Consider the following 12,480-nt stretch of genomic DNA (forward strand, 5'->3'; position numbering starts at 1 on the left):
GATATGTCCCAGAAAGTAAAACATAAACAAGATCTGCACTCCCATGTTTGTTGGAGCACTGTTAACAACAGCCAAGATTTGGAAGCAACCTAGTGTCCATCAAGAGATGAATGGATAGGCCAGGTGCAGTGGCTCACACCTTTAATCCCAGCACTTTGGGAGGCTGAGGCGGATGGATCACCTGAGGTCAGGAGTTTGAGACCAGCCTGACCAATATGATGAAACCCCGTCTGTACTAAAAATACAACAATTAGCGAGGTGTGGTGGCGCACACCTGTAATCCCAGCTACTTGGGAGGCTGAGGCAGGAGAATCACTTGAACCCGGGAGGCAGAGGTTGCTTTGAGCCAAGACCATGCTATTGCACTCCAATCTGGACAACAAGAGAAAAACTCTGTCTCCAAAAAAAAAAAAAAAAAAAAAAAGATGAATGGATAAAAAAAAAACGTGGTGCTCATACACAGTGGAGTACCCATTCAGCCATGAAAAAGAATGAGAGCCTGTCATTTGCAACAACATGGATGGAACTGGAGATCATTATGTTAAGTGAAATAAGCCAGGAACTGAAAGACAAACATCACATGTTCTCACTTATGTGTGTGATCTAAAAATCAAAGCAATTGAACTCACAGACATAGATACTAGAAGGATGGTTACCACAGAGGCTGGGAAGGGTAGTGGGGGGCTGGTGGTTAATAGGTACAAAAAAAATAGAAAGAATGGCTGTGCACAGTGACTCACGCCTATAATCCCAGTATTTGGGGCAGGTGGATCACGAGGTCAGGAGTTCAAGACCAGCCTGGCCAAGATGGTGAAACCCTGTCTCTACTAAAAATACAAAAATTAGCGGCACACGGTGGCAGACACCTGTAATCCTTGCTGCTCTGGAGGTTGAGGCAGAGAGCTGCTTGAACCCAGGAGGCAGAGGTTGCAGTGAGCCAAAATCATGCCACTGCACTCCAGCCTGGGTGACAGAGCAAGACTCCATCAAAAAAAAAAAAACCAAAGAAAAAAACAGAATAAGATCTACTATTTGATAACACAACAGGGTGATTATAGTCAATAATATTTAATTGGGCAGCCACTGTGGCTCACACCTGTAATCCCAGCATTTTGGGAGGCTGAGGCGGGTGGATCACTTGAGTACAGGAGTTCAAGACCAGCCTGGCCAACATGGTGAAACCCTATCTCTGCTAAAAATACAAAAATTAGCCGAGCATGATAGCACATGCCTGTAATCCCAGCTACTCGGCAGGCTGCAAGAGGCAGGAGAATCACCCAAACCTGGGAGGTGGAGGTTGCAGTGAGCCAAGATCACGCTACTGCACTCCAGCAGTAGCTGGAGTTTATTTATAATAAATAAATATTTATTTATTATTATTATTAAATAAATAATATTTAATAGTACATTTAAAAACAACTAAAAGAGTATAAATGGGCCAGGCATGGTGGCTCATGCCGGTAATCCCAGCACTTTGGGAAGCCGAGGCAGGTGTATCACGAGGTCAAGAGATTGAGACCATCCTGGCCAACATGGTGAAACCCCATCTCTACTAAAAATACAAAAATTAGCTGGGCATGGTGTCGCACACCTGTAGTCCCAGCTACTTAGGAGACTGAGGCAGGAGAATCGCTTGAAACCTGGAAGGCAGAGGTTGCAGTGAGCTGAGATTGTGCCACTGCACTCCAGCCTGGCGATAGAGCAAGACTCTGTCTCAAAAAAAAAAAAAAAGAAAAAAGAAAAAAAAAAAAAAAGAAAAGAAAAGAAAGAAAAAGAGAAAGAAAAAGAAAAACCCCAGAACTCGTCAGGCACAGTGGCTCACACCTGTAATTCCAATATTTTTGGGAGGCCGAGGCAGGTGCATCACTTGAGGTCAGGAGTTCGAAACCAGCCTGGCCAATATGGTGAAACCTGTCTCTACTAAAAATACAAAAATTTACTGGGCATGGTGGCACGTGCCTGTATACCCAGCTACTCAGGAGGCTGAGGTGGGAGAATCGCTTGAACCCAGGAGGCAGAGGTTGCAATGAGTCGAGATTGCAACACTGCACTCCAGCCTGTGCGACAGAATTAGAATCCGTCTCAAAAAAAAAAGAGAGAAACACTCCAGCTCTGTTTATACCTGCAGGTGGAAGGCAGCGAATTCTCAAGCCAACAAGAAGCAGGCCTCTTCCCATCCTGAGATGAATAGGCCAGAAAGAAACTCCCACACTCAGGCTGGTCAAAGAGATGACAAGTGTTCTAGTTTGAGAAAGAGCTCTGCTGTTAAGTTTATTGGCTTTGATCTCTAAATGGTTAATCTAACTTTAAATGAGAGGAAGAAAGTGTTGGCCAAGGACCCCTGATCTTTTGCAGGGAGCTTTTAATTTCTCTAAAGCATACAAAGTACCATGAAAAGGAAGAAGTACGGTGCTGACCAGAGTTCAACAACTGACCAAGAGGAATTATAATGAAGCCCACTCCAAGCCCAATAATGGTGTTTGGCACTCTATCAAGTTTACCTGGGCCAAGGTTTACAAGCAGCTATGGGCTCTCTGACAAAAGCAGCATTCCCACAGACTATCATTGACCAAGAATCCTATAACTGGGACTTGTAAAGCAGGCCAAGATTTCATATCTATTTACCAGCTAATAGCAGGCTTGTTATGGTCTCTGACAAATATCCCACCAATACACTCAGGCACCTTTTTGGCTCTAAGTAGTCTCTTGATGTGCTTTTACATTAAAAAAAATTCTGTAATCTGGCCGGGCACAGTGGCTCACACCTACAATCCCAGGAATTTGGGAGGTGGAGGCAGGTGGATCAACTAAGGTTCGGAGTTCGAGACCGGCCTGGGCAACATGGTAAAACCCTGTCTCTACTAAAAACACAAAAATTAGCTGGGTGTGGTGGCATATGCCTGTAGTCCCAGCCACTCGGGAGGCTGAGGCAGGAGAATTGCTTGAACCTGAGAGGTGGAGGTTGCAGTGAGCCGAGATGTTGCCACTGCACTCCAGCCTGGGCGACAGAGCAAGACTCTGTTTCAAAAAAAAGAAAAAAGAAAGAAAGAAATCTGTAAGCTGGTATAGCAAAAGGTTCTTGACTTCTGTGATTTCTATTCTAGAATGCAATAATGTGTTGTTCTGGACTGCCAGGCTTGGTGGCTCACACCTGTAATCCCAGCACTTTGGGAGGCCAAGGCAGGCAGATAACTTGAAGTCAGGAGTTCGAGACCAGTCTGAGCAACATGTCGAAACCCCATCTCCACAAAAAATACAAAAAAGTTGGGTGTGGTGGCACGTGCCTGTTGTCCCAGCTACTCAGGAGGGTGATGAAGTGGAAGGATCGCTTGAGCCTGGGAGGTCGAGGCTACAGTAAGGTACGATCACATCACTCTATTCCAGCCTGGGGAACAGAATGAGACCCTGTCTCAAAAAAAACCAAACATCAAGAAAAAACATAATCCCTGTCCTCAGGAAAATATGGGAGTTGGCGGGGGATTAAAAGACTTACCGTGGGACCAGTATTTGGAGGTGATGATTCGTCTGTGCACACAGACAAAACAGAGAGGGAAGGCATCTGGGAGGATGTCAGGGCTGGCATCTCTGTGCCACTGTCCAAGTTCAAAGCTGAGAGCCCAAGAGTGTGATGCCCATTGAGCTCACTGGCACTGCTTTGGGTGGAAGGCTTTAGGGAATTCTGGAACGTGCCATTGCGGAGGCAGGATGTGCTATGGAAAGTGCTTGCCAGCTTGGCTGTCTTCTGATTGCTGTCATCAGAGTCAAGTTTGGGGAAAGACAGGGATTTGATATTGCTTACTGCAGGTATAGGGGGGAGGGACACTTTGGAAGACAGTGACATCTTTTCACAGTTGCCCAACTGTGGTAAGGTTATAAAGCCATTGGGTTTATGAAGAGGCTTGAAATCTAGGGTCGCCCGTTCCAAGGATGCCAGGACCTCCTCATCCTGTAACACGGACCCAGAGCCTCCCCTGGGCAAGTTATTGTCCAATAACTGAGCCATAATGGGTCCAGTGGTTCCTACCAGAATATTTCTCAGCTCTTCCTTCTCATCAATAGTTTTTAACTCCAGATTATCAAATGGGTCTTCTTCACACTCAAAGTCAGCAAGATTGAAATCTGCCTTTATGTGAGGTGGGCTGAGAACTTTCTGTTTCGTGGCACTACTGCTGACCCGAGTTGGTGTGAGGATGCTGTTGTGCTGCAAGCTGGCGAGGATGGGGTTAATAGGAGGTGGCATTGTGGCTGTACTGTGAGTCTTGGAGAAGCTCATTTTGCTATCGCCCTCTGGGCCACTCTTAGAATTCACTTTAGCTTCTGCTTCCGCAATTTTGCACTCTGCTTCCCGCTCGGCTTCTTCGATTTTCTTAATCTCTTCAGCCCACTCAATGGTTTTCTTTTCCAAAGAGAAGTCATACTGCAAAGATATAGCAGAGGAAGGGGGTATGAACCCAGGTGGCCGTCCTTCCCCCCCACCCAATTCACTCCTTCCTCACTCCTGGTGGAAGAGGAGAACTGGGCAAGGCAGCATTTAGGGCGTGTGGGATGATCCCCACTTAAAAAGAGTAAGGCTTCCAATGTCCTTATAAGATTTAACCAAACTCTGTTCCTAGGTTACTTGTAGAAATTATCTAGAAAGAACTCCTACAACCTCTAACCCTACATACCAGGCCAAATGTACCTTGCTACTTCCCTTGTCTCTCCTCAGGCCATTTCCTTTCCTAGAATTCTTCATTGGTGGCTCAAGCAGAGCTCAGTTACTTCCTCTGTGAAGCTTTCCTGATGACCCACTCCTTCTTTGTAACTCTTACAGCATTTGTCTCTATCAATCATTTGATGCTGAGCGCAGGTGACCACATGTAGTTTTCGTCTTTAATCTCTAACTTCCTCCAAAGTATCACAAGCCTCTTGTGGATAGCAACCTGCTACAGACCCTCCTTGGATCTCTATTATCTAGCACAATGTCCTAAACAAATCCCATGCTAGGTAATGACAGCCCCAAACATTTAAGAAATACCTGTAAGGTGCCATGCATGATTCTAAACACTTTTTATGTATTAACTCTCTAGATTTTCTCAATAACCCTTTAAAGTAACTACTGTTATTCCACTTAACAGGGTCTACAACCAAGCATAAAGCTGGTAGCTAAATGGAAGAGCCTGGATTTGTACCCAGGCAGTCTTGACTACAGATTCTATGCTCTTAAACCACTATCTATTAGATTATGATGAACAGGTTGTAGTTAAAATGCAGAAAAACTTCTAAGAAATCCAGGCATATTCAGATTAAGATTTTTACAGAGGCCGGGGGCGGTGGCTCAAGCTTGTAATCCCAGCACTTTGGGAGGCCGAGACGGGCGGATCACGAGGTCAGGAGATCGAGACCATCCTGGCTAACACAGTGAAACCCCATCTCTACTAAAAAATACAAAAACCGAGCCGGGCAAGGTGACCTGTAGTCCCAGCTACTCGGGAGGCTGAGGCAGGAGAATGGTGTAAACCTGGGAGGCGGGGCTTGCAGTGAGCTGAGATCTGGCCACTGCACTCCAGCCTGGGTGACAGAGTGAGACACCGTCTCAAAAAAAAAAGATTTTTACAGAGCAAATTACACAAAGCGCCACTTCATGGTTCTTTGACATATCTTAAGTATAGCTCAATTTACAAAAATTTATTTTGCACACTTAAAAGAAATAGACCTATTATATAAAGCAACATTCACATAGGACAGGAAAAAACAAAAATCTTTGGCTTTCACCCCAAAGCACTAGAGCTAAACAATGTCTGTGTGAATGTCCAAGGTTAGAGACACACTAAAGGTAAAAAAGGGGGGAAAGAGAGGTCTAACATGCTAACACCGGAATTTTAGAGAAGAAGAAAAATATGACAGAGCCTCTGGTCATCCTCAAGCCTTTCAATTCAAACAATAAAAGAGAAGCCTAGAAAGGCACATGTCAAGAGGTTACTTTAAATCCTAAACCAGTTGCTGTGCCTCAGACAGACACATGGCGGGGAATCACTGGGCTTCCTTTCTACCACTAATGGAACACTGAGAAAAGAGCAGTGGCAATGACTCTGCTTTTCTAACTGTGGAGAAAATCCAACTTTGCAATTGCTTTCCCCCAATAAAAATGGAGGCTATAACTTAACTTCCCATTGCCTATAAACATTGTTCTTGAAGTTTTATTCAAAAAACAATTGGAAATGTATTTCCTTTTCTAGCAAACACTTATTTAACTTTTGTTTTTTCGTTACCAAAGTAATGCAGAATACTTGGAATACAGAAAAAAAGGGTGCGGTGCAGGGAGGGAGGGGGTTGGGGGTGGCAGAAATATTAAAGTAGAAAAGAATGTGGGTTTGGAGTATAATAATAAATAATATCATCTAGCATTTATGGAGTTCCAGGAACCAGAGTAAGCATTATAAATACATTCTTTAACTCTTCTAACAACCTTAGAAGCTAATCATTCTCATCCTCCCTTTACAGATGAAGAAATGGAGGTTTGGAGAAGTTAAAAAAAAATGTCCAAGATTATACAGCTATTACAGGTCAATTCTCCAGCACATGTATGAGTGACACCAGAGGATGTTCTAAACCATGACACTAAGGGCTACCTCACGTGAGCCACATTCAACAGAAGCTTTCTGGACTCTAGAAGCAAGGGCTGTGTATATTTTTTTGTTTTGTTTTGAGACGGAGTCTCACTCTGTCTCCCAGGCTGGAGTGCAGTGGCGCGATCTCGGCTCACTGCAAGCTCCACCTCCCGGGTTCACGCCATTCTCCTGCCTCAGCCTCCTGAGTAGCTGGGACTACAGGCGCCCGCCACCACACCCGGCTAATTTTTTTTGTATTTTTTTAGTAGAGATGAGGTTTCACTGTGGTCTCGATCTCCTGATCTTGTGATCCGCCCACCTCGGCCTCCCAAAGTGCTGGGATTACAGGCGTGAGCCACTGCGCCCGGCCGGGCTGTGTATATTTTACTGGCTCACTTTAAAGAAATTTTAGCTGAAAAGTTGAGTTTGTATTGTCATGCAAAGGCAAATATGACAGTTAGAGGAACTTTCAAGTCATCTGTCTAGAGTTCTAGGTCTGACTGTCTCTTTGGGTACGGAGGGGACCAGATACAACACTACAACCTAATTCCCCATGGAGACTCCAGGCAAAGTTTAAAGCTGCTTTGTAACCCATACAGGCTTGGTCTCCTTTGGGAGGCCAAGGTGGGTGGATCACTTGAGGTGAGGAGTTTGAGACCAGCCTAGTCAACATGGCGAAACCCTGTCTCTACTAAAAACACAAAAATTAGCCAGGCATGGTGGCACACGCCAGTAGTCCCAGCTACTCAGGAGGCTGAGGCAGGAGAATCTCTTGAAGCTGGGAGGTGGAAGATGCAGTGAGTCAAGATGGCGCCACTGCACTCCAGCCTGGGCAAAAGAACAAGACTCCATCTCAAAAAAAAGGTGGCTTTGTGCATTAGAGAACAAAAATATTTCACCTGGCCCACACCGGAATGCAGCTGTTAGCCCTGATCTCCTTTCGTGATCAGTGGGTGCTATAAGCACAGTGAGCACAATACCATGCGTTTATTGGTGCTTCAGACTGACCAAACAAATGGGAAATTCCCAGCAAAGCCTAAATCGACAACAATTTGGGAATCAAAACAAGTTTTCTGAATGCATCAATAAAGCAGTGAATAATGAGAAACAAGACAGGTGTTTTTAAATCATACTGCTAAGAGTATCCTGTACACAAGTAAGTATTTAATGACTATTTGTTCTTGCCAATAAAAAAATTCTCAGACAAATAAAACAAGGAAAAATGTTATAAAGTAAGTCTATCTCTCTTCTGGTCCAATAAAGTCTCCATACACAAAAGGAACATTAATTCAGTATTAAAGATGCTTAATATAAGATGCTTGACATCATTAGTCATGAAAGAAATGCAAATAAAAACCACAATGAGAGACAACTTCTCTCACCCACAAGAATGTATATAATGAAAACGAGTTAATAAGAGTTGGCAAGGAAGTGAAGAAATTGGTACCCTCTTGTGCTGCTGGGATTGTAAAATTGTGCAGCCACTTTGGAAAAATACTCTAGTGTTCTTTAAAATGTTAAACATAGAGTTACCATGACCCAGCAATTCCACTCCTATACATTATGCCCAAGAAAACTGAAAACATGTGTCCACACAAAAATCTGTTTACAGATGTTCAGAGCATCATTATTCATAAGATATTCATAAGAGGCAAAAAGTGGAAACTACCAATGTCCATCAACTGATGAACAGATGAACAAAGTGCGTTATATCCAAACAATGAAATATTATTCACCTATAAAAATAAATGAAGTACTAATACCTCATTCATACAACGTGGATAAACCTTGAAAACACTATGCTAAGTGAGTAAGCCAGTCACCAAGGCTATGACTGCAGAATTCCATTTATATGAAATGGCCAGAATAGGCAAACCCATAGAGACAGAAAGTAGATAGCGGTTGCCAGAGGCTGCAAGGAGGGGAGAATGGGGAGTGACTTCTAGTGGATACTGGGTTTCCTTTTGGAGTGATTAAAATGTTCGGGAATTAGATAGTAATGATTGTTACACAAGTATGTGAATATACTAAAAATCACTGAACTGTATGTATACCTTAAAAAGGTGAATTTTGGCCAGGCATGGTGGCTCACACCTGTAATCCCAGCACTTTGGGAGGCTGAGGTGGGCAGATCACTTGAGGCCAGGAGCTCAAGACCAGCCTGGGCAACATGATGAAACTCCGTCTCTATAAAAAATACAAAAATTAGCCAGGCGTGATGGTGCATGCCAATAGTCCCAGCTACTCAGGAGGCTGAGGAGGGAGGATCACCAAGCTCAGGGAGGTCAAGGCTGCAGTAAGCCACGATTGTGCCACTAGACTCCACCCTGGGTGACAGAGTGAGACTGTGTCTACAAATAAGAAAAAAAAAGTATTTTTTTAAAAAAGGTAAATTTCATGGTATGTGAATAAAGATTTTTTTTCCTCCCAAAAGTAACTGAAGTTCCCTCGTTATGATTACTTACTGCATATAGACTTTGGAAGATTAAAAAAAAGTAATACCTTTTAGAGTAAAATGGTGATGCCTTAGTGAATTCCAGAAAAACAAAACTTCTTTTTCTGAAAGTTGCATTTTTAAAAATCTTCTTAAGTCACAGGAAGAAGAGTTACAGTAAGTACCATATTCTTCTGTTTCTCTAGGTAACTTCTCTCAACTATAAGTACCTTGAGGACAGTGATTAAGGCATTTATCTCTACCTTGAGTGCCCAATAGACCACCTCTCAAAAGCTGGCATTCAGTAAATGTGTACTGCAATAAGTAACACAGGGCTATTTGTTGCTTTCAAGGAGTAATTCAGTACATTTCTATATAACTGAGCCTTAAAGATGGGAGGATTGAGAAAGAAGCCCTCGAGGAGATAACATTTATGTGCAATCTAGAATAGATTTAAACGGAGTTTTCGGTATAGTGAGAAAAAGAATATTCCAGGTAGCGGCCAGGCGCGGTGGCTCAAGCCTGTAATCCCAGCACTTTGGGAGGCCGAGACGGGCGGATCACGAGGTCAGGAGATCGAGACCACTCTGGCAAACACGGTGAAACCCCGTCTCTACTAAAAAATACAAAAAAAAAAAACTAGCCGGGCGAGGTGGCGGATGCCTGTAGTCCCAGCTACTCGGGAGGCTGAGGCAGGAGAATGGCGTGAACCCGGGAGGCAGAGCTTGCAGTGAGCTGAGATCCGGCCACTGCACTCCAGCCTGGGCGACAGAGCCAGACTCCGTCTCAAAAAAAAAAAAAAAGAATATTCCAGGTAGAGACAACAGCTCATGAGCAGAAGCAGCATACAAAGAGATAACGTACAAGGTCTAACAGACTACTAGTAATACGGTTTGGAGGGAACATGGAGGTGGTGAGCTCAATTGCTTTGCCATAACCTTATGTCTAGACTAGACTCAATAAGGACTGGTCAGTCACTGAACCCTTTTGAACAATTATGAAAAGGGATGTGACAATTTAAAACTTTAAGATCATGCTAGATCTTAAACTTCTAGAAACAATGTAAAAAAATAGAAGGAAAACACTGCAAGCAGAAGGGCCAATTAAAGAGGCTACTGCAACAGCCCACATGAAAAATGAGGTCAGGCTGAACTGCAATGTGAGACACAGCAAATCTAACTTGAGTGACTGAAAAGAGAATGAGGACATTAACAGAGAAAGGGAAAGAGGTGAAAAAACTAGTTAAATGGGCAATGGGAATTTGTTCTGTGTGAGGCACAGAGCCCCAGGAATATACAATCTAACAGAGTAAACAAAATCTGTATGTGTGTATAACAATGTGAGCCAGGCAGCAATATAGGAGCCATAAGAAACAATAATAAGAGAATACAGTCATAATGACAAGGATACACTCTAAAAAATGCATGTTAGGTGATTTCATCAGTGAGGGCAGAAGTGTACTTACACAAACCTAGATGGTATAGCCTGCTATACACCTAGGCTATATGGTACTGCTATGGTACAGTATTGCTCCGAGGCTACAAATCTGTATAGCATGTTACTGTACTGAATACTGTAGGCAACTGTAGCACAATGGCAAGTATTTATGTATCTAAACCTATCTAAACATAGAAAAGGTACAGTAAAAATATGGAATAAAAGATTAAAAATAGGCTGGGTGCAGTGGCTCACGCTTGTAATCCCAGCATTTTGTGAGGTCAAGGTGGGTGGATCAACTGAGGTCAGGAGTTCAAGATCAGCCTGACTAACATGGTGAAACCCTGTCTCTACTAAAAACACAAAATTAGCCAGGCATGGTGGTGCACACCTGTAATCCCAGCTACTCAGGAGGCTGAGGCAGGAGAATCCCTTGAACCCAGGAGATGGAGGTGGAGGTGGAGGTGGAGGTGGAGGAGGAGGCGGAGGTTGCAGTGAGCCAAGATCGCAACATTGCACTCCAGCCTGGACAACAAGAATGAAACTCCATCTCAAAAAAAGAAAAAAAAAAAAAAATATTTAAAATGGTCCACCTGCATAGGGCACTTACCGTAAATGGAGCTTGCAGGACTGGAAGTTGCTCTGGGTGAGTAAGTGAATGGTAGGTAAATGTGAAGGCCTAGGACATTACTGTACAGTAGTACTACAGACTTTATAAACACTGTACACTTAGACTATACTAAATTTGTAAAAAACAATTTTTCTCTCAATAATAAATTAACTCGAGCTTACTGTGACTTTAACTTTATAAACATTAAATTTTTAACACTTTTTTACTCTTCTGAACTAAGCCTAAAACACAAACACATCATACAACTGTACCAGAACATTTTTCTTTATACCCTTATTCTATAAGCTTTTGGATCTTTAAATTTTTTTTTTTTTTTTTTTACTTTTTAAACTTCTTTCTTAAAAATGAAGCCACAAACACACACACATCAACCTAGGCCTATGGGATCATCAGCATCACTGTTTTCCACCTCCCCATCTTGTCTCACGGGATGATCTTCAGGATCAATACATGCATGGAGCTGTCATCTCCTATGATCACAATGCCCTCCTGTGGAATATCTCCTGAAGGACCTACCTGAGGCTGTTTTACAGTTAACTTTTTTAATAAGTAGAAGGATAATGCTAAAAAGTATAGCATTGTAATATGTAAATGAGTAACCAAGTCATTTATTTGTATTACATACTATACTGAATTGTATGTGCTATACTTTTATAAGACTGTCAATGCAGTAGATGTGTTTAAACCAGCATCACCACAAACACTTGAGTAATGCATTGTGCTACCATGTTACAATGGTTACTACTATGTCACTATGTGATAGGTACATATATATATCCTTCCCCCCCACGAAGAGACGAGGTCTCATTAAGTTGCCCAGCCTGGTCTCAAACTCCTGAGCTCAAGTGATCCTCCCACCTTGGCCACCCACAGTGCTAGGATCACAAGTGTGAGCCACAACGTCCAGCCCCTTATAATTTTATGAAACCACTATTGTATATGTGGTCCATCATTGACCAAAAAGTGATTCTGCTTGCAACTGTAGTTTTTTTATTTCACTATACATCAAATTCTTACTCTTTAAGCTTTTAAATACACTAAACTTTAACTAAAAATTACCACTTACCTGTACTTCTCTGACAACCTGCAAACAATCAGGCAAGGAGAAGCCAATAGGTAGACCAACTTTAGCTGGTGTTTTGAATTTGTCTCCTATCTTAAATGGGACATCATCAAGGTAACTGAAAGTCCCTATAATCAAAAATAAAGTAGAAAATATCAGCAAAGAACTTCATTATTTGTTTTGCCATAATCTTATGTCTAACGGATATGCATTAATTTTTGCTATCCTAAGTCTAGAAGTTACAGAGTTCCTTCTCTGACTGCTTACCTTTTCTTTGACCCTAAATCTCTGAGAAGGAAATTCTACTCATTCAGTATTATTAGGA

General features: G+C 42.6%; 1 protein-coding gene across 6 annotated transcripts in view; it reads right to left on the bottom strand.

The window, feature by feature from the left end:
• The window catches only part of UBAP1 (ubiquitin associated protein 1), a 77,072-nt gene that overhangs the window by 11,760 nt on the left and 52,832 nt on the right, over positions 1-12,480 (bottom strand). For 4 of the 6 annotated variants that reach the window (XM_026456177.1, XM_031933991.1, XM_026456179.1 and 1 more), the window contains 2 exons: positions 12,159-12,283; positions 3,494-4,417 (listed from right to left, as the gene is read on the bottom strand). In XM_026456177.1, coding sequence (XP_026311962.1) covers positions 3,494-4,417; positions 12,159-12,283 — 1,049 coding nt within the window. The remainder of the gene's footprint in view (positions 1-3,493; positions 4,418-12,158; positions 12,284-12,480) is intronic. The other 2 variants (XM_026456180.1, XM_026456181.1) reach the window with 1 other exon arrangement.

Source organism: Piliocolobus tephrosceles, chromosome 14 (genome assembly GCF_002776525.5).
Source record: "Piliocolobus tephrosceles isolate RC106 chromosome 14, ASM277652v3, whole genome shotgun sequence".
NCBI lineage: Eukaryota > Metazoa > Chordata > Mammalia > Primates > Cercopithecidae > Piliocolobus > Piliocolobus tephrosceles.